The sequence below is a fragment of the Ceratotherium simum genome, chromosome 22, assembly GCF_057802395.1.
Source record: "Ceratotherium simum simum isolate JZ-2026a chromosome 22, ASM5780239v1, whole genome shotgun sequence".
Taxonomy (NCBI): domain Eukaryota; kingdom Metazoa; phylum Chordata; class Mammalia; order Perissodactyla; family Rhinocerotidae; genus Ceratotherium; species Ceratotherium simum.
Genome location: NC_141921.1, coordinates 40820337 through 40842955, shown reverse-complemented (window position 1 = coordinate 40842955; position 22619 = coordinate 40820337). Strand labels below are relative to the sequence as shown.

The 22619-nt window shown below is 42.1% G+C and overlaps 1 protein-coding gene across 8 annotated transcripts in view; it reads left to right on the top strand.

Moving 5' to 3' along the window:
- PRDM2 (PR/SET domain 2) overlaps window positions 1-22619 on the top strand; it is a 120511-nt gene that overhangs the window by 35036 nt on the left and 62856 nt on the right. For 7 of the 8 annotated variants that reach the window (XR_015555848.1, XM_087446779.1, XM_087446774.1 and 4 more), the window contains 2 exons: window positions 8572-8724; window positions 14993-15119. Coding sequence is in view for 6 of the 8 variants with exons in the window: in XM_087446779.1 (XP_087302905.1) it covers window positions 8572-8724; window positions 14993-15119 (280 nt within the window). In the remaining 2 variants the exon portion in view is untranslated. Of the gene's footprint in view, window positions 1-8571; window positions 8725-14992; window positions 15120-22619 lie in introns of those variants that run through there. The other variant, XM_087446778.1, reaches the window with a different exon arrangement.

Here is a 22619-nt window from a genome sequence, read left to right as displayed (position 1 = left end):
TTCCACAGTAACTTCTTAACATCCTGTTGTTAACTCCAGATGCTGCTACTTGCGTACTGCCATGGTTTGTGAATCCTTGTGACATTACCAGTTTCTGTTAGTCAGATTTAAAGATTTAGTTCTTGTTAAGGGTGGCTTTTTCTTCTTGCAATTAAAAAAAAAAATCTGGATGTCATTCAGATAGTTCCAACTATGAGGTATATATTCCATACAGAAACCTTTAAGCCTTTTGCTATGTTAAAATAAAATTATGTATATATATGACATTTATACGTAGAAGTATGCATTTGGCAAAGTACAGGAAGCATAAATTATAATGTACATATTTATTCTAAAGAAAATAAAAATTCAGGTAAAATAGAACATTTCTCCATTAATTTATTCCAACCTGGGTCTGTCCTCAGCCTTGCATCAGAATGCCTCTTATTAGTGTAACAGAAACTCCTTATTATTAAAATCTCATCTTGGCATTTGTTCTTCCATCAAAGCCCCTTAAGACCAGCTTATCTTTTAGCAGCTGGGTCTTTTGCCCCAGCTATAACTCCATTTTAAAACTAATCTAAGACAAAGTGTTAAATTGCTTTTTTTGAGCCCTTGATTATCTAACCCAGTCTTAAGCCCTCTAAGCGTCACTAAAATCATTCTATTAAATCCGAAATAGCAGGAGAGAAAAAATAGAGTATCCTCATGGTGAATACACAAAACAGTCAGGTTCTCGAAAGAGGAGAACATTCTTTGATCCGTTTCTGGTGGAAACTGCTAGCCAGCTGAAATGCTGGACTTAGTGTAGTGCTTCCCTTGACTGCCCCTCCCCTCCCAATCTGCAGCGATCTGTAGTATTCTAAAACCGCCTCTGATAAAAGCCTTTTAAATTCACTTCTGTGAGGCTCAAATTGCTTCTGATGAACAGAACTTTTGAGTTGTTTGCATACAAAATATTTTAATAAGTCTTTAAAAAATAGCCTTATTTTTAGAGCAGTTTTAGATCCATAGGAAATCAAATAGAAAGTACAGAGTTCCTATATACCCCAAACCCTATTATTAATATCCCACACCAGAGTGGTACATTTGCTACAATCAATGAACCTGCAGTGACACATCATTATCACTTAAAGTCCATAGTTTACATTTGGGTTCACCCTTGGTGGTGTACATTCTAGGAAGTCTTTTTTAAATTATAAAAGTAATACATGATCATTGCAAAATAATATAAACAGTACAGAAAACTATAAACAAGAAAGTAAAAATCATCTGTGAACGTCTCGGTGAACCTTCTTTTAACTCTCTGCCTCGTTTTTCTTCTGTTGCTCACACACTGGTACATAGAGAAACACCATGTATAGACATCTCATGCCATTGAGATCAAACAGAACATGTAGGTTTGTAACGTGATTTTTGCTTTCCGTGTGTTGTGGAGATATCTGTGTCAAATACTTATCTACATCATCATTTCTTGTGGTTTCCTAGAATTTCATTGCATTCTTCCACTATTTAGCCAGTTGGACAGTTAAATAGTTTTAATCTTTTCATGATATTAACACTTCTTCAAAGTACGAAAGTCTCTGTATATACATATTTGCTGACTTGTCTAGTTATTTTCTTAAGACGAATTCCCAGAAGTATAATTAAGTCAAAAGTTATGTACATTTTAATCTTTAGCAAATTTTGCCTAACAGACCTCCAGAAGGGTTATACCAATTTACATAGCCACAAAGAGTACATATTTCTTCCAATATTTTTAAAACCCAGTATTGTTAATCTTTAAAAAGTCTTCTTTCCCTCATTCTTATAGATGAAAACTGATAGTTCACTGCTTCTATTTGCATGAAGTAGAATTACATTTCAACTAAAATTGATAGGGAAATTATTTCTGTATAATGAGAAGACTTTAATTTTTTAAGGAAAAAATGAACTTTTTATCAGCACTGTTGTGATTAGATATTAACAAGTGAGTTTCATAGTCCTTGCTATCTCAGTTCTTCTAATTTCAAATTATTTCTAAGTTAAAAATGGAGGCACGAAGAAAAGAGCGAGTAGAGAAGTCAACCAGCCGATCCTACAGAACCATTTTTCAGAAACTACTAGTCGCCTCTTACTGCTCTTTCCCGACTGCTCACCCAGAGTAGTACCCGAGGAAAAGACCTGGATCACAGCGGGTATCCAGCCTGCCACCTGCCTTTTACAGCCCTGGAGCTAAGAGTGGTTTTACGTGTTTAAGTGGTTTAAATTAAAAAAATCTAATGTTTTGTGACACATGAAAATTACATGAAATTCAAATTTCAGTTCATGAATAAAGTTTTATTGTAACACAGTAATGCTCATTCATTTATGTATTATGTATGGCTACTCTTGCCTTACAGTGGCCGAGTTGAGCAGTTGCAGCAGAGACCATATGGCCAGCAAAACTGAAAATATTTGTTGTCTGGCCGTTTACAGAAAAAGTGTGCTGAGCCCTGGTCTCAGTGTGTGGAGAAGAGAAGCAGTGAGAATGAGGGTGGTGATGTCTGGTGTCTTAAGTTTACTGTGAAGCTGTGTGAAAGATTGTGAACGTGGTACTTACTGGTGGGCTAGCTGTAGAGTTGGTTGTCCTGGAACTTCGAGGCCGGTCACATTCTTCTCTCAGGAAATGCAGGACAGTTGAGGACGTGGAAGTACAGAGAATTAAGCGGTCTTCCCGAGTAAGTTAACTTGTACTCAGATGGGCAGCTTGGTCTGGAGCAGAAACAGTTTCTCTTGGAGAGTTTATTTATTCACTCACTTAACCCCTATTTGTTAAGCTTTTACCGTGTGCTGGGCACTGTCCTACGTGCTGGAGTGCCAAGCTCGGCATATAACATTTGTGGTGGTGTATAGACTGCACGATGCCTCGTGGAGATTTCTGTTTGTGGAGTAAAGGAATACTAGAAGTGCCCTGAATCTTGCCACGGATGAGAAATCTGAGTGCGAAGTGGCTTGCTTGATGTCTTAAAGCTGGTGGGCCTGGACTCAGGTCTGGAGCCCAAGGCTCTCGGCTGCCTGTTCAGTGCTCTTACCACTGCAGAGCCGAGATTCTTACTCTGTTCTGTGTTGTGGGAACTTTTGAAAATCTCCCCAGAAAATATACAAATGCACATATATACACAAAATTTTGCATATGATTTCTAGGGTTATGTGGAATTCTTAAACAGCCGTGGTCCAGAGTTAGAATTTCTAATTTAAGAGTAAGTTATTTTGTTCATCCAGTGGATGGTGATATTGACAATCCTGTCAACGTTTATTGAGTATCTATTATTAGGAGAGTTTCCAGAAACATTTGTGTAGTTGTAGGTATGAAACTTAATTTCAAAAAAGAGGGTCAAGGGTCAGCGGGGGCTTTTGTAATGATGGCTGTGGGACTGGGCTTTGCAAGCTTGAGAGGCCCAGCTGTTTTAGTTTTTAAATTTATATTTTAAAATTGCCTACAAGTTGGCTTATTGTAGTAAAATGTGCCACCACCTATTAGATTCTCCTTTTTTCCCCTCATTCTAGAATTTTCAGAATATTTCAGATACAGTGATGCATTTGAATAGCTCTTAAAAGAAGCCCCTGGTTTTCTAAAACAATCTTAGGAATGAAGTGGTTGGTATCAAAGATGCATTCTCTGCAGCCACTGGAAAGTTACTTCTGTGGGGTGGCCGTTTTATGATCCTTAACAAGCCCTCCAGGTATCTAGTTTTGTAATTCAAAAACAACTGGAATGTGAACCTACCAAGAAGGTATAGTATTTTCTAGGTAGCAGTCTTAATAAAATTCTTTATATCTTACAGAGATATGACATTTATTAAATGAAGGCTCACTGGAATGCTCTTATACCACAAGGTTATCCTTTTTTTCTTTATCCTCACTTTTAAATGAGGATAACAAGCTCCTCATAGATTTGTTTGGCTACAGATGAGATGATGTATATGAAATTACTTGATATAGAGACTCTTGATATAGGTGACTCTCAGTAAATATTAGTTGAGCCTAAACATCAGAAAAAAAAAAAAACACTTGAAGGATCATGTAGAGGATAAAAACGTTTTTTTGAGTACTTTTTAAAAGATTACCAATCTTCATTTTTGCTTAGAATTTCTTTCACGTCTAATGTTAGAATATGGCCTATATTTTGAACCAAAAAATTAGAATACTGTGTGGGGGCCAATCCTGGAATTGGCTTCTGAAAGCTGAGTTATTGTTCACTTATGGAAATGCATTGGAGGTAAATGCTGTACAAGTTGGGCTCATGGGGATGTTAACCTCCTTTCTCCCCTTCACTCCTCTGTCAGTCTAAACAAATGGAAATATAATTAGATACTTTCTGTCTTCCAGGAGCAGACAGGGAATGTGAGAAATGGTGTATAGATAATAGAAAATACAAGCTAGATCCCCTGAGAAATAAAGGTGAAAAGGAGCCTCAGACAGTATGATGGACTAGAACCACTGGAGTGGAGCTTGGACCTCCAGGAAAGGCTCTGTCTCCATCACTAATGTGTTTGAGCTCTAGGTTACATGCCATTGGAGGGGGAGGTCCAGAGCACCGCCACTGGAATGGCCTTATTACTGTCGACTCTACCATTGGGGGGCTGGTTTGGATGAATAAAAGACTTACCTTACCTTACCTTAGAATGAGGAGGTGTCTTCATTGCCCTGTCTTAATTCTCAGGAGTGATTTCGGTCAAAGTGAGTGGCTACTGCAGGTTGAGAGTGGGTAAGGACCTCAGAGGCAAACAGTTGAGGATTCGCATGATGGTACGTTTGCATTAATTGAATGAGAATTTTTTTTTAATTTACAAATTTGAATTAATACAGGTACAGTTGAACAAGTAAATAAGGAGAGATATAAGGTAAAACCCTCAGCCCGAACCCCTGAGGTAACTGTGTAACAGTTTGGTTTGCTTTTTGCAGACCTTTCTCTATATGTCATGAGGATTTAATTGTGAGTGTTTTTAAATTGGAATGTGTGCTAAAATTCGAATTTAGATTATTTTATGACTATTTCAAAATGACTGGATTAAATTGGATGGAAATTGGGTGGTAGGAAAATTACGTCGTTTGACAGAGAGTTAATACCCAGTCTCTCTGTTTAGTGGTAGGGGCAGAAGGGAGGTCAGGCTGGGTAACTAGGGAAGGTTAGGATGGGAGGAGGGATTAGGAAGGAGGAGAAATAGAGATGGAGGAGTAAATGAGGGGATGAGCTTGGAATCCTGGCTCTGGCTTTTGGTGACTTCAGTATTCTAGTAAAATTGCTAACCTTCCCTGGTGTCCTCATTCATAAAAGGGGCTTAATAATATTTCGTAGGGTTCTTGTGAAGGTTAAATAAAATAACACATAAAGCATCTGGCCCACTGCTTTGCATAGAGGTGCTTCCCTTTCTTCAGTTCTTTCTCTCCAAATAGAGAATTTCCATTTGAAAGTAAACTTGTAAAAATTGTTTTATAATAGTACATAATCAGGTACCCTTGCTTTGTGAAAAGGGACTGTTTTATAGATTGGATCAGGAAAGATTTTTGATTATATGGAAATATTTCTCCTTGGGATCAAGTCAGCTGAGTATTTCTTGGTCATTATCAAGATGTGGAAATAGATTTGTTGTGTATCATTTGTTGAGTTTGAGCTGGGGTGGGAGAATTTTACCTGCCTTTGCATTGTCTTTGTCTGAAGGAAGAGAGTCTATCTAGTTGGTTCTGCACTCTTTCCACTGCCCTGGCCTAGTGGTGTTATGGCAGTTTTACAGTCTGGTAATTTTTAGTCACATTGAACAAAATTCTGTCACATTTTAAAGATTAGATTCTGTGCAACAATCACTGAGTTTAATTCTGATTGGAAACCAAGGTTTGACTGACTAAGGTAGGAATTGTATAAAAACACATTTTCATCCAATTCCCTAATTATGAGGTTAGACTCTCAGTAAAAGTGAGAACACTACATGCTTTAAAGGTGATGGAGGAGGAGGAGTATTTCAGCGTAGCTTTCAGCAGACTGTGGCTACCTTCATTCAAACTTAGGTTTTCATTCAAAAGACTAACTTGCTCTCCCCACCCACTTCCCTTTGTTACTTAGAGCTTATACTAAATCAGTGGAGGAAAGGTAGAAAATTCAGATAAGCAGACGGAAAATAAAAATTATGAATAATCCCACTTCTCAGAGAAAACCATTATTAACATTTTTACATATTTAGTTTCAGATTATTTTTCTCTTCATGTTGAAAACAAAAAATGGTATCACCTAAGCCATACTTTATGTAAATGGCTTTATTCAATCATTCAGTGTATTATAACTATCTTTTATACTGATAAATATATTTCTACAACTTCTGGTTGTCTTTGTTTTCTTCTAATTATAGAAATAATGTGTGTTTACTGGAAACATTCTTAAGGAATACAGAAATATCTGACAGGAAATACAAGTTTCAATGTAATTCAATTAATTGTTTACACAACAGTACTTTTTAATGTCTGCTTAGTATTCTGCTATATGCATGGATTATCATGCTGAGCTGATCCATAGTGTTTTCCATTCAGCAATGAATTGGAAACAGTTGTAGTAAACCACACTGCCATGAACAGCTTTATACATACAACTTTGTACCATTGCCCAATTATCTCACGAGAATGAATTCCTACAAGAGTATATGCCCGTTAAAGTGTGTGTGTATGAGCTGAGGGTGAGCGTGACAGTGAGTGGATGGATGACCTCTCTTTAGAATGGTGCAGATTAGGTGTTTCAGTAAACAACCCATTTTTGAATAAACTCACTGGGAGTACTTATAGGATAGTGAAAATATTCTCCTTGGCACTTACAGTGATTAAATGAAGTGACTACAAAGCACCTTCTGGCATGGTGCTGTCACATAGCAGGTGCTTATTAAATGATGGCAGTTACACATTGGTGTATAATGATAGCCTTTCATTCATTCCATAGTGATTTATTGAGAGCCTACTCTCTGCCAGGCTCTGATCAAAGTATCGGGGGTACTGTAGTGAATGAAAGGGCTAGAATGTCTTCTCCTCATGGAGCTAGTACTCTGGTGTGGAGAGACAGTCATTAAATAAGTAAGTAAGCAGGTGACCTCATACTTTAAAAGAGCATAAGTGCTGTGAAGAAAAATAAATCGGGGGAATGGCTGGGGGTGCTGATGGGATAGAAGGATTTGTAGTCTTAACTAGGATGGTCAAGGAAGGCGGTGATAAGTAGAGGTCAGGCAGATGGGTTTAAGCCCATCTTTACTACTATTAAGTGGGTGATTTTGGGAAAGCTATTTAAGTTTTGATCCTCAATTTCCGAATGTTAGAAAAAGATAATAATGAACCTGCTGCATAGGGTTAAATGCGATAAGATGGAAAGCATGTAGCATTATGCCTGACATGTAACTCCCATAGGAAGGAAGTGCTGTCAGTGTCTAGTAAGGTGGGCGCTGCCCCCTGGCAGTCCCGGGCTTGGAGAGATAGGTATGCCCAGAGAGTGGAGAGTGGAGAGGGGGAGCTTTGTTGTAGCGGGAAAGTTGCAGTGAAGAAGAGTATTTAATGTGGGTAGGAGAGAAAAGAAGTGAGTGATGGGAGTCTCGGCTGTGTATGTGTAGCGAAGAAATGGAAGAATTGAGATTCTTTCCTTTCTTCCTAAAGAGAAAGTAAAAGACTCATTTCTTTTGCTTTGTTTTTGACAGGTCTGTCACCAGTTGACTCTGCAGTTCTACGTCAGTGCCTAATCAAATGTTTTACAGTCTAGTTTTGGGGAAGTAAAACATATATAAATGTATATATATACAAAGATCAAGTTAAAAATAGTTGCTAAGTAGATTTTCTTTACAATGAAGGAGGGATAAGTGCTGGCAGCGTCTGAGAGGAGTTGACTGAGCTAGGTGCTCAGGGAAAGCTTTTTGCAAGAGCAGGTGTGACTGGACTTTTGAAAGAGGGGTCGGGTTTTTGGTCTGTTTTTGGAAGGACACTGATATTTCCAGAGTATGTTCCATAGCACCTTAGTCCTGACAGATGCCCTGGGTAGAGAAGGTTTTCAGGGTCAGCTGAGTTTGCAAAATCATCATACCCTGTCATCCATGTGGAGGTTCCCACTGCACATTCACTTCCAGAAGTTCCTGTCAGCCCTGCAGTAAAGGGACCTGCTGAACTGTGTACCCCGGCACCACTGGGCCCCCACACTCAACTTGCAGAACAACCCAGAAAGCTCAGGGGATTTGGGTGCTGTGGAATACTACTGCAAGCTCACTCTTCCTCTTTGAGTTACACTTGAGGGAATAGGGTTGTCACTTGTCTTTGTGTATACATTTGCAAAGCATTTGGAGATCATTAAGCATGTTTACTATAGCTCTTTAAGTTTAGGAGAAAAAAATTACTCAAATAAGCCCAAATAGAAAAATAACTAATGAGGATTACAGTTTTAGATCTCAGTTTTCATCTTTTATTTTTCTTTTCTCTGTTGCTTATTTATTTTGTTTCTGTGAAATGCTTTATAGAGTACTTGCATATAATGAAAAAGAATCATTTTACAAGTTGAAAATGGGAACATGTTTAAGATCCTCCTATTTTAACAAAGGTGTTTCTTCCCTTCCCAAGGTATATTACCCAAATTTGGGATGGATGTGTATTGATGCCACCGACCCAGAGAAGGGGAACTGGCTGCGATATGTGAATTGGGCTTGTTCAGGAGAGGAGCAAAATTTATTTCCGCTGGAAATCAACAGGGCCATTTACTATAAAACTTTAAAGGTAAGAGTGTTGGAATTTCTGCTGTTAGTTACCTGCGTGCATTTTTGCAAATGCTGTCCTTAGTGGTGATTGACAGTGACGACTCTGCAGACCTTGAAAGGATTATATTTGAAAGTAGTTCATCAACACATTGAAAGGTCTGTGTTTTAAATATCCGATTGCCACTGCTTTGTGTGCGTAAGGGCACTAAAGCATGAAGATCATGTTAAGTAATACATACTGCATCTTTATAGATACTGATGAGTTAAGCATGTGGCAGCCACTTGCCTCCTCCTAAGATACAAATGCATTAGGAACCGTCTGACTGGCAGATTTATCTAGCTGTAAGAAACTCAATAGCTATGGGGGTTCTGTGTTAACTGAAAACACATTCGTAGTCTTCAGTGTAATGTAGCCCTGGATTAGCTTTCCTTTTCCTTAAATCTTATTCAGATTGGAAATTAAACAGAACGTTTCTTTTTCTGCCAAATTTTTATTTGGAAACATTAATCATTGAGACAAAAAGGAAAGGAAAGCCACTTGTTAGAGTTTGTGGTTGAGTCACAGGTCACTGAGTACCTTCAGGGAGGTTAGTATTAGGAGGCATTGAGTGTTGCTGCATTTCTGCAACAAGCGAGCCGATATCTGTCTCCCTTGTTTTCTTGTTCTCTGAAAAGGCAGATCTGCACTCATCATGTGTGGAAATGTTCTCTGAGGCGGAGTCTTGAGGATCTAAAGATAGACGATTGTTGCTTTTTGGAATAGATATGTTTGCTAAAATTGCTGTAAGGCAAATTTCTCTGTATTCACTTACTTCCATTAAAAATGTCATAGACTGGGGACAGTCCATGAGAAAAATTATCTTCATGGAATTAAAAACTCTTGATGAGCAAGCATTTAAGATGCTGGTCAGCTTTTCTGCATGCTGAGTTTGGCCTGTGTAGTAGCACTAGGACTTCTGGAAGTTTAGGTAACATACAGCTGTTCAGTTTTCCTTTGCTTATTTTTCCTATCATCTTTAGTCAATTGGGCTGCACTTTACCTCATGTTCTTGCTTCCAACCCCTATAGGAAATATTTTTTGTGGTACTTCCTCATTTAAAACTTCTACAACCTTCTTTCCCATTTTCTTTCTGCTAGATCATAATAGCATGATTTTCTAGTAGATATTACTATACAATCTTGTTACACTGGAGTTTGAAATTGGATTCAAAATTCGATTCAAGAATTCATTCTGTGTCTCAAATTTATTTAAAGTGAGATTTACATCTGGTTGAATCAGCGACGCATGAATCCTGGTGGAGATGAAGTATGAGCGAGGGGATGAAGGTGAGACTATCAAGGAGTATAAATGAGATTTCAAGGGAGAGCAAGCCCAGGGAGATATTAGGACGCTTTGCAGCTCCTTCATCAGACTTCAGGTTAAAACGTGTTCATCTCTGATAACAAATCTGAGAAACAGTGAGAAGCAAGAGAGAATAATGTTTGGGAGAGTGAACTCGGAAGCCAGACTGCTGGACTAAATCCTCGATTGCTCTGTGACCCCAGGCAAGTCATTGTGGCTTTACTAGCTGTATAACCTTAGGAAAGTCACCTTCCTCTGCCTCAGTTCCCTTATTTGTAAGATACAGATCATTTGAGTATCGACCTCATAGGGTTATCGTGATGGTTGCATAGGTGATTACAGGTGGAGCTCTAGCGCCTAGTAAGTGCTGAATAAATGACAGCTGTTATTTTAGGTGAGGTGGTATAGTGTCGTGGTTAGGAGTGGGGACTCTGGAGCAGACTGCCTTGCAAGCAAATTTTGGCTTCTAGATGTGTGACCATGAGAAGTTACTTAAACTCTCTCTGTCTTAGTTTTCTCATCTGTAAAAATGGAGGTAATGGTAAAATTCATACATACAGTTGTTGTGAAGATTAAAAAAGCTGATATGTGTAAGGCTCTGTGAACAGTTCCTAGTCTAACCTAAGTACTCAAAGTGTTAATCAGCTGTCCTACTACTATTACTTGTACCTGTCTGTCCAAAGTAACGGAGTTGTGATCTTTGCAGACCTCCTGACCTTTGATGTTTGCTGAAGTCTGCACAGGACCTTCAGATTCCTTACTAGTGATCATCTAACGATATTCTTCTAGATTACGCTTTCTCTGGGTTAGGTTTTGTGACTAAATTACATGTGATGTTCTTCTGGGCTCTGTAGCACCTTCTCAGCTATCACTGGGATAATTGGGAAATCTCAACACTGGTTTTGTTTGTAATATGATTAAAAGTATTTTACATTCATAAAAGTTAGCTGTTAGCCTGCTGTCTATTTATTCATCTCTTCATTAGTTCAACAAATATTTATTGAGTGTCTGCCATGTACCAGATATTCTTCTATAATAGTGAACAGAACAGACAAGGCCTCTGCTCTCATGGAACTTCCAATTTATGGGGGAGGAGACAGATAATAAGCAAGTGAATAAGTAGACAGAATAATTGTCAGATAGTGATAAGTGCTCTGAAGACAAGAAAATGGGATAGAGAATGACCCGGTCGGAGGAGAGGTGGGTCGGGTAAGATGAGACATCTGAACCCTTACCGCTGTGGGAAGGAGCCAGCCACGCAAAGATGTCTGCAGGAAGAACAGTCCAGGAGAGGGGCTCCCGCACAAGCAGTGGCCTGGGAGAAGGAATAAGCTCGATTTTTGTTTTTTTTTTTTAAAGGAATAGAACAAAGGCCAATACGGCTGGAGCAAGGAGAGAGTGGTAGATGAGGTTGGTGAGGTGGGCAGGGGCCAGATCAGGTAGGGCCTAGCGGCCGTAGGGAGAAGTATGAGTTCTAGTCTTCAGATCAGTTCAGCCATTTGAGAGCTGAGGCTGTGTGACCTGTGACTTTTAAAAGATCATGCTGGGGGGGCCGGCCCTGTGGCTTAGTGGTTAAGGGCGCGCGCTCCGCTACTGGCGGCCCGGGTTCGGATCCCGGGCGCGCACCGACGCACCGCTTGTCCGGCCATGCTGGGGCCACGTCCCACATACAGCAACTAGAAGGATGTGCAACTGTGACATAGCACTATCTCCTGGGACTTTGGGGGAAAAAAGAGAAAAAAAGGAGGAGGATTGGCAATAGATGTTAGCTCAGGGCTGGTTTTCCTCAGCAAAAAGAGGAGGATTGGCATGGATATTAGCTCAGGGCTGATCTTCCTCACAAAAAAAAAAATATCATGCTGGGAAACAGATAGTAGTTGTAGGTGGGTACACGTGGACATGCCGTGTTCTCGTAATTCTAGAGTATTGCTCTGATTTGAACCTAGTACAGAGATATTTATTGGAACCTTGCCTCTTCCTAATTGGTCTGGTAAAATTTCAAGTTTATATTTACTGATATTTAGAGAAGAGAGTATGCTTAGTTCTCTAAGCCTGTCAGAACCCAAAGGAAAAGTTGGAAGAGTTTCAAGTCTTTTTGCTGTTGTTATTTGTTAAAACAAATATCAAAATGCAATATATAAAAAAAAGAGGTGTTTTGACTTTATTTTTTTTAATGTGGGTTTATATTTCCTGTGTTTAAGGTCATAATTTTTCTTTTCTTCTGAAATTTGACTTATAAAATCTTAAATGTGCTAAGCAGTGCAGAAGAAAAAACAGTTCAGTACAGAAACAATCACTGATTTAAAAAAATATATTATTTCCCTCTTCATAAAAGTCTGTTATTTGTGTAGTTGTTTTAAAATGAAGTTGGGAAGTATATAGCTTAATAATATAATAACCGTCTCAGTTGCTAACAGTTTTGAAGGTTTTTCAGTAGCCAACAAATGAGGTTGCTCTTAATCTAGCTATTCACTAGCTCATTAGCCATTTAGAAATTTTATATTAAATTTGAGGTAAAAACAGATCTGGTATATTTTTATATTGTGTGTTTTGCAACAAGAGTACCCTCCTAAGTAAAGAGTTTGTGCTGATATTTAGCTTAATCCAGTTGCTAGTACAGTTAGTTCTCTGCAGAAGATTGCAGTAGAATGAACATGGAGACTTAAGCTCTGAGCTTAGGCAGTATCTTGAAAATGTCCAGTGAGTATCTTCTAGCCAGTGTTCTGGTTATGCTGTTTGGGTAAGAATAAATTGGGAATACATTTTTCCTCACTCTCTTCCATGTACTTTTTTACTTTGGGTTTATTTAAGACATTACATATTTCTGCGAACCCTGATCATTTGAAATATTATATGACATATGATGCCATTATTTCATAAATATGTGACTTATAACAAAAAAGTAGAGAAGCAAACTATACACTTGGAACTAGAAATAGTTTACTTAAATAAAAAAGCCTGTTCTTCAACAGAAACAGATTAGCTCATCAGAGTGCCAAAAGGCATGTGTAATGTCTATTTTAACTCATTAAAATCTTACATATTAGGTTAAGTTTTTTGATTTAGGTATAACTGATTCAGGAATGAAAAAAATAATACATTGGTTTCAAGATAAGAAAATGGCAGGTTTTAGCCATCTTTGGGGGAGTAAAGGACGGCAGTGGCTTGTTCTTTGAAAGAATTTAGAATATTTTAAAATTTGGATTATATAAACAACAGTGAGTTCTACAGAGAATGAAAGAAAATAATATTTACTTGCAAGGGCTTTATCTAGACTAGAAGGTATGTTGAAGTGAGGAACTATGTTGTTTCTAAACTGACATCTTATGTAGAATTCCCCCCCCAAAAAAACAAGGGCATCCTGTTCCATAACCGTAGTGCAATGATCAAAATCAGGAAGCTAACACTGACACAGTATTTTATTAGCTGATCTGTACACCTTATTCAGATTTTGTCAGTTGTTCCAATCATGTCATTATAGGAGAAGAAAACTTGCATTTAGTTGTAATGTCTCATCAGTCTCCTCAATATGGACAGCACCTTGGTCTTTGTCTTTCACAACTTTTCAATTTTGGGAGAACTGGTCAGTTATTTTGTAGAATGTCTCACAGTTTGGGCTTCTCTTGTGTTTCATTATGATTAAATTCCATTTATGCATTTTGGGCAGAAATCTCCAAAAGTAATGCTATGTTCTCTTCTGTGCACTGTATCAGGAGGCACATGATGTCAATTTGTCTCATCATAAAGATTCTGTTTTTCCTTTTGTAATTAATAAATGTTTTATGAGGAGCTGTTTTGAGACTATGCAAATATTCTGTTATTCTTCAAACTTTCACCTACTAGTTTTAGCATCATTGATGATGATTCTTGCCTGAATCAGTTATTACTGTGATGATTGCTAAGGCGTGATTTTCTAATCCGGTTGTTTCTTTTTCATTGATTAGTTGGGCTCTACTTTAAGGAAGAGTTTTCCTTTTTTATTTATTTACTTGTTCGTTCATTCATTCCTTCCTTTATTCATTTTATCAGTATGGACTCATGGATTCTTATTTTATTCACTGGGTTTTAGGTGGAATTTTACTTGTGTTGATACTCTTGGTACTTGTTGAACAGAAACCAATAAGCCATTTCCTTAAATCCTATTTAGGAGTCCAGTGTTTGCACTCAGTATACTTTTTCTTCAGGATGATGTTCTAGGTGTAATCAGTAATGGTGGATATGTGCTCACTACTCACATGGCTGTTAGCAGCATAATTCATGTGAGGTATTTTTAAGCATTTCCTTCAGAATCTAGAAGTCGTGATGTAAACTCGATGTGTGGTCAGAGGGCAGGGTGGTGAAGTGTCCCCCGTGGGCCGAGCAGCTGGCTGGCAGTGCGCCGATGACCCTGCCCGGACGCCCGCGCCCGCCGCCCGCCTCCTCTCCGGCGTTTCCGTGATGGGGTTAGCGGGCACCGATGAAGGTGCGGCGGCGTCCCCCCTTCCTCGTCATGCTCAACCTGCTCTGGGAATCGGAAACCTGCGCTGGTAGTGAGCTTGCAGCACTTCTCTTTCCAAACCACCTGGTTCTTTGTAGTTATGCTTTAAATTTCTCACCAGCTTAGATTTCGTGGGCAAAATGGTTCCGCGCTTTAGTTTTCCTTCTGCGTGGGTAGTCGTGAGGTTTTGAACGGGAAGATTCGGAGCCCGCGCCAGGTCTGAGTTGAAAGCGCTCGCCCCTCGTCCGACCCGTGCGCCTGCCGCGCGGACCCGTGGACGCGGCGGCGGCAGTGAGGGCCTCCCTCCAGCAGAGGGTCCCTTCCGCGGCCGCGCGGCCCGGGCCGGCGCCGGGGGTTAAGGAGCCCTTCCTGCCGGGCCGGCCGCCGGCGCGCCGCCCCCGCCCCGGCCCGCCCCGCCAACAACCGCCGCTCTGATTGGCCCGGCGCCTGTCTCTTCTCTCCCCGCAGCCAATCGCGCCGGGCGAGGAGCTCCTGGTCTGGTACAATGGGGAAGACAACCCCGAGATAGCAGCTGCGATTGAGGAAGAGCGAGCCAGCGCCCGGAGCAAGCGGAGCTCCCCGAAAAGCAGGAAAGGTAGGAGCCCGCCGCCGCCCGGCGCCCCGCCGCCGCCCGGCCGGGCCGGATCCGGGCTCGGGCGGCGCCCGCGGCTCGCCGTGCCCCTTTCCGGCCCCGGCCGTCGTCCCTCCAGCCCGCGCTCCCTGCCCCCCCGGCCGCTGCTGAATCACGGCCCCGCCGGCCGGGCGCCGCGCTCCGGCTCTTCCCTAACTTGGGCCGGGCGCCCGAGGGCTGGTTGTCCCTGCGCTCGCGGACGCCAGCAGGAGCCGGACTCGGGTGGGAGCGGCGTCTGGTCTCTCCAGAGCCGTGCGCGCCGGTAGATTCTGAGCTTTTTGTGCTGTTCGCCAGCGAAAGCGTCATGAAATGTGTTCCCGGAGTGACATTTCCAGGTCCGCAGATTCGGCGGCCTCGTGTCCACCGGGGCTGTGCAGGAAGGGACAGGAGCTGCAGCGGGTGAGCTCGCCTCCGGGGGGCAGGGCCGGCGGGCGCCGGGCCGCTCTGCTCCGCGCCACCTCACCCCACCCCACCCCACCCGGGGCCCGGCGCGCTGTCGCTCCGCGCCAGCCGGGAGCAGGCCGGGCACTGCCAGTCCACCCCACCGGGGTCCGGCCACTGTCCGCTCCACTGCACTCCACCGGGGCCGGGCCACTCTGTCGGCTCCGCTCCACCCCACCGGGGCCCCGCCACTCTCCGCTCCACCCCACCCGGTGCCTGGCCACTATGTCCGCTCCACTCCACCCTACTCGATGCCCGGCCACTCTGTCCGCTCCACTCCACCGCACCCGGGGCCTGGCCCCTCCTCACCCGGTGCCTGACCACTCTCCGCTCCACTCCACCGGAGCCCGGCCACTCTGTCCCCTCCGCTCCACCCCACCCCACCCGGGGCCTGGCCCCTCTCCGCTCCACCCCACCCGGGGCCTGGCCCCTCTCCACTCCACCCCACCCGGGGCCTGGCCCCTCTCCGCTCCACTCCACGCGGGGCCTGCACGCACTGCCACGCTGTGCCGCCGTAATCCACTCCGCTCCACCCCACTCCACCCCACTCCACGCGGGGCCTGGCTGTGCTGCGCAGGATTGCAACACTCCCGGGATGGGCGAAGGTCTTGGTGAGACAGATCTTCCCGAAATTAGGATATTAACAAGATGGAAGTTGAAGGGTGTGCTTTTTGTCACTTTTGACGCAATTCCAGTAGGTTTTATGATGTTTTTAAACAAAAGGTGAAGCGTAGTCACACTTAGGAAAGGGAGGGGATCATTTCTGGGTAGGAAAATAGTTTGGTTGGATATATCATATTTCCAGCTGACATTCTGATACGTTGTTGGGATTTTTTTTTAAATCAAGAATTTTAACGTGATTCGTGACTCTTTTTTAAAGCCCAGTTTGAATCTATGCCAAGGCACGGTATAGTAGTTTCTTAGTAGTATAAATCCTTTTTTTTTTTTTTCCTGCCAGAGTAAATTTTTGTAGTCAACTTAACTGAGTCCGTCCTTTGCTCAGAACATTGTAAAATGAGTTGTGGAAGTCATACTGTAAATAAAATCATAACGTAAATTTGATTTTGGAAAAATGTAAAAATAATATTTAGGAATGTACGCAAGAAGTCTTTTGATTTTTCCGTTACATAGTCTGTGTATTTCACAGCATAAATGCAAATACAACTAACACATCCAAGGGACAGTTTGTGGGCATTTTACTAAATGCATGTTCTCTACTTATTGAACGTGATTTTGTGGCTGTTTTAGGCCATTAAATGCTTTGATCCTGAATATCAGATGATCAGGATCTAGAAAATTCCCAGGTCTTTTTTTTACTGTTTTAACTGAGATTAACTTGAGATTTTGTTGATATTAGGCTTAGCGCATAATTGTTTGTAAACTCTTCACATAATTCAACTTGTTCCTTTATTTAGTGTTCGTTTTGTTAATAACTAATGTCACCAGCCTCTCCAGGTAAGTTGTGATTTGCAGGGGCGGGGGTTTGGGGGGAAGGGGAAGTCTTTACTCTGCCACTAAGCACAACTAACTCCTATATTGAAATATATTCATAGGTTAATAGCAACTTCACTTTAAGGCTTTTCTCTGTTTGGCATACTTCGGTGTGCATGTTTAGAACATTTCATTAGATTTTGCTTTTGTTTTTTACTTATCCCTTAATTTTCTTTCTCTTCATTTAGTTGGATATGGAGAAAAAAACTGAAAGTAAACTTTTTGTTTCATTAGTGACAACGTGAGCTTACCCATCTTCATTTTTTATACCTGCCTAGTTTGCTGGGTTTTTATATTGAGTTAAGTAGTTCATATTTCTTATTATGCTATTATTATTTTTATAACTACTCCAGGTAGCATATAACCCACTGAATCTTAGGCTTTAATGAACATACTTGCATGAAGCTCACTCTTGGAACTTAACAGCCTGTTTTGAACAGCTTGCTGGTAGAGTCCTCTTTGCTCTTTATGACTTTAAGTTTGGAGAGTTTAAATAGCGAGTCAAACCTTTTTTGTTTTTAAATGACTCTGTGAAAGCTAATTTATAGCTTGCAAAGACCTGAAACGGAGAACTTTTTAAGTTAACTTTGTTCTGTTTAGGTCTTATGTGTGGTCTTATGTGTGACCTCAGACATTTAAATATCTCTTCAGGCAGTGATGTCAGAGAGTAAATCAACATAAATTGCATTCAGTAGTAACGTTAACTTAGTACTTCTGAAGGCCGGACGTTGAAGACATGCAGCTGACAGGTAGATTGACAGTGGACCTAACTTCATCTAGGTTATGAGGCAGGCAGAGAGAAACAAAGGGCTGGATTCTTCCTAGTTCTGGGCCTCGGCTCCTTTGCATGACAGCTGCTGTGCCTACAGCTGTGCATTGCATGTGGTGCCTTTCAGAATTCATCAGATCGCTAGTGGATCATGAGGCATGTTCTGGGCAGTGAAAAACCCCGATTCCTTTACATACAAAGTGGCCCCTTCTCCTCTCTCTCTCTGTCTCTCTGTCTCTCTCTCTGTCTCTGTCTGTCTCTTCTTCATTCATTTAACTAATGTTTGTTAAGCCCCTGCCGTGTGCCAGGCTCTCTGCTAGGTTGTACAGCGCAATGGCAAGCAAAAGAGAAGCAGTAACTCTCCTCATGGTGCCTGTAGCCTAGTGGAGGAGACAGACGTTAAATCACCGAGTTGCTGGTCAGCACCTAGATGGTTGGCATGGACTAGGCCCTCAGTAAATATTCGTTGATTGGCAAAGACTCACGCAAACCTGTAATGAAGGAAAAGAACACAGAGCTGGGAGAACACAGTTCAGATTCTCTCTGACCAGAGAGCGTGCAGTTTTGCCAGGGCCCAGAGAGGTACACACATCGGGCATTTCAAATTAGAATTTTGGATTCTCAGCTTTGTACTTCAGCCTAGTTTCTTACATGTCTGAGCAGCCTCTGTAATGAAATTAAACATGAGAAGTTTCTTGGATGGACAGATTAAACTTTTCAGGTAGAGAGGAAGGGAGGGTTTTTAGTGTCAGGTATTTCACGTTATTTTAATTTGAACCATAGGAAGATTGTAATCTTTGAAGTAACATAGAAAAACCAAATTTAGAAGCATTTGCCGTCTTCTTGATTTCTGTCCCCTGTTACTGTGAGAACTGAGAGCGTGAATTTGCTTGTTAGTAATAAACAGAGACTGTTGGCAAAAGACTATTGGCAAATGTTCTTTTAAAGTATAGAATAGCAGTGTGTGGTGTTGCCTTGCTCTCTCGGCTGCATCAGAGGCTTACCTGAAGTTCTTTCACCCCCAAAGAAACAACAGTGGCTTTATACAAATGGGCTTAGTGCAAGGAGTGAGAAAAGCGGGACCCCTGGGTTTTTACCAGATGTGTGACTGGGCAAATCATGTCGCCTTTCTGGGGCCAGTTTCCATAGCTTTACACGTGGTGTCATAACATGGAGTGGTCCGTGTGCTACCTAACCTCACAGGGTTGCTGTCAACAGCAAAAGAGATAATAAAAAGGAACAACTCTGTGCAACGTGTGGGTCCCTAGTAACTAAGTGCCACCGACAGAACGTGGCTGACAGTCACTTACATGTTTCTTGCGGAGGAACTGCTGAGTTCGTGAGTCAGTGAGTTAGTCAGTGTTTATGGAGCCACCTGGGTAAGCTCAAAATAGCAGTGCGTCTGTCCCTTCTCCCTCCCATGGCAGAGCCTCACTGTGCCGACTTACCCTTGTTCTAACCTGTTGACTTTCCTGTTCACAGCAAATTAGAAGGAGGAAATTAGAAAGAGAGGAGTTATTTATAGCAGCAAGTGGTTTGATAGCTGATAGCTGGACAGTAAAGAAGATGGAAAGTTCGTAACAAAACCAATAATGAACTATAAAGAGCACAGTTCTTAACGTCACTTAACGGGTTCAGATAATCCTTTACAAAATTGTAAATAGTCCCTGAGAATATCAACTAGTTTATAGTATTTACCTAGGTGACTTTTAGTCACCACAGACCAGTTAAGTTATAATCAGCTTGAAAAGGAAATATTTCATCCGTCTCTACAATCCAAATCATTCAAATAAAAAACCTTGGTACTATGAAGAACATTCACGCTTTTTGAAGTTGCACATATTTGAAATTCTTTCTTCTCCAAAGGTGACAAAGTCTATGGAAACTTTCAGTGACTTTAGGGAGGCAAGAGATCCGCATGCAAATTCACTTGTTGGAGGCAGTTAAAAAAAAAAAGTCTAAGTGCTAAACTAATGGTATAGGCAGTAAGGACTGTTGATGTCAGAGAAGGAAAGAGATGCTGGGCTGGCTGGGGGGTCTTTATTTAGAAAGGGGGTGGAGGGGGACATTCAGAATGTAGAGAGGAGCAGCAGGACCATGCAGAGGAGCCTTAGGGAGTCCACAGGTCAGAGAATTTGTAAGTGTATGGATGTGGGCCCCCCCTCCCCACCAGCCGCCTGGTATTTAACAAGTGTTTGCTGTGTCTGTGTCAGACACTATTCTAGGTGCTCAAGTTAGAGCAGAGAACTAAAATGACCAAGGACATTCTAGAGAGTGAGGGGACAACTGGCCAACAGATGAACGAGACAAGTCTTGTTAGTAAAGGGTGTGTGTGTTGAGTGTGGGGTGAGGTATGACATGACTGTAAATGGGTGGCCAGGGGTGGCCCTTGGGAGGCTATGACAAGGATGGCACAGGGGCAGGCCTGGTCAAATTCTAGGGGCTAAGAGCTCCAGGAGGAGGGAACACATTGGGTGTTCTGTTAATAATTTGGGAAGTTTATTGCTGGGGTGGTTGCATAGTGAGGGCCACCTAGAAACCCCCATGAGTAGGATTATGAAACTCAATTCTGTAGATGGACACATTGGCCCCTCTTCTAGCAGGCACTGCGCTTAGCAGCTGGATTGGTAGAGAAGATGAGAGAGATGACTAGAACATCCAGGGAGGAGCTGTCGTCCATTTTATTGCAGCTCAGTGCAGGTCACACTTCCTGGGTGTTTTGGTTGATGTGTATATGGGGCCCGGGATAGGGAGGGGTTGGCAGGAGCCCTTTGGGAGAGGCGGTGATGCTGCTCTGTGGTCACAAAATTGAGGAGGGGAAGAAGGAAAGAGCAACACATGAGTTGGGGAAAGAAAAACTCAAAGGGCCATGGGAGGTCACAGGACACTGTGAGACAACAGGTAGAAGACATGCAGCGAGAGGCTCTGATGGAGACGCAGAGCCGTGTGGGCAGTGGTGTGCGGTCTGCAGCCAGACGCAGTCGTGCTGGGGGGTGCCGAGCGCTCCCACAGGCATTCCTGCTTAGCCTCTCCTGTGGTGTGCAAACCATCTCTATGGTTTGTACCAGCCCCAGAGGAGGAAGTGGGCACTGAGCGAGGTGGGATAACTTGTCCAAGCTTCCTCTGCCAGTGAGTGTCAGAGTCAGAACTTGAACCCAGGTTTTTCATGCCTTTTCCTTTACATAACATGCTGCTGTTGGTCCACTTCTGCCTGTGGTGGGCAACAGCAGTAGAAGTGACAACACTGATTCCATTTAAATTTAAAATTAGAGGATACATTTAATAAAGGCAGAAAACAGGTCGGCTTCACTGGAGTTTGATCTCCTGACCTTCCATAGCAGCTGACAGCTCTGTTTCAGGCTCCTCAGCCAAAGCTGAAGGGCAGAGGCATGGCCGAGGTGCCTGAGGGTGATGGCAGGTGGGCCCTGAACCTTCTGGGTGCCTGGCGGGCAGCTCCTGTGCTCACTTACTTACCGGCACTCACCCCTAGATCTTGTTTGTGGGTGCTGGAGCAGGGTGTGGGACAGTTGGAGGTGGTGATGTTCCTGTGGAAATGTGGCCCCAGCATTAAATACTCCATCGCTTTCGAGCTTGTTGCATTGGACCCAAGTGAGCGGTGTCCTCGTTGGCCTCTCCTGTAGCTCTCGCTGCCTTCCGGCTGAGTGATGCCTTTGCGGAGCTTTCGGTGTCCTTGTCTCCGATGGTTGCCAGCTGGGTTGATTGCTGCTGCTGTTGTGGTCAGTTTTTAAAAGCTCAGTACAGTTTTAGTATTATTTCAGCAGGAGTCAGGGAATTTTTGTGATTTCTAAATCTGCTGCTACTGAATTGCTCCGATTTTAGGTAAATAAGTTGGTCAGAATTTTTGTTTTGTGTCGTTGATTCTTGCTTACGTATAACCTTGTTCATAGGGAAAGTATGTCAATGAACTAAAATTTTTAAAGTATTTTGCAAATTTTTCACCTGTATTTTAGTGGATGCATTTGCAAAAATCCTAATATATGCCATGATTAAAAACTGCTTCAAACGTCGTAATTGAATATATTAGGGAATATGCTATGCTCTGTCTATGCGTACGTGGTTATTCTGTCCTTATGTAAACTGGAAGGCGAGACTTGCCTAACATGGAAAAAAGGCTTGATTATAATTGTTTTCTAAAAGGTAAAAAAAATAACAAGACCCTTATTGTAATGAGTTCAGAATAGTTTAGTTGACTTAAAAAAATCCAGTTGTAATTTGAAAGTAAACAAACAGTTTGCTGTGCTTTCCTTAAATATGAAACTAGATTCGTTTTCTAAATTACAGTTTAATTACTGTTTTTAAAACCCAGTGAGTGTTTCCTTTTCCTGAGTAGTTTCATATTTCGGTTTACGGATGGGCTGTTAGAATACCTGAACTTAAGGTTCATATGAGAGTTAGAGAGAGGAGAGTATAGTTTATATTTGAAGTTGCCTCTAAATAACTGAAGAACTGGGTAAATACTCCAGAACACCGCTATGCAGGTTGGAAATTACTAGCCGTTTCCTCCCGTGAAGATGACGTGGAGCACTGAGAGCTGCGCTGTCAGACTAGCCTGTGCTCTGTTGGCGTTATCTGTTCAGATTTTACGTGCTGTCAAGGACAGTTCTGAGGTTGCTTTTATTAATGTTAATAATTTGGTTGACATAGTTTAGGGAAGCTGAACGACATGGAGAAGCAAGAGTTATTTGAAAACACTACTGTTGTTTCTCAAAATGAAAAAGAGGAATGCTGAAAGCAGCCGTTTT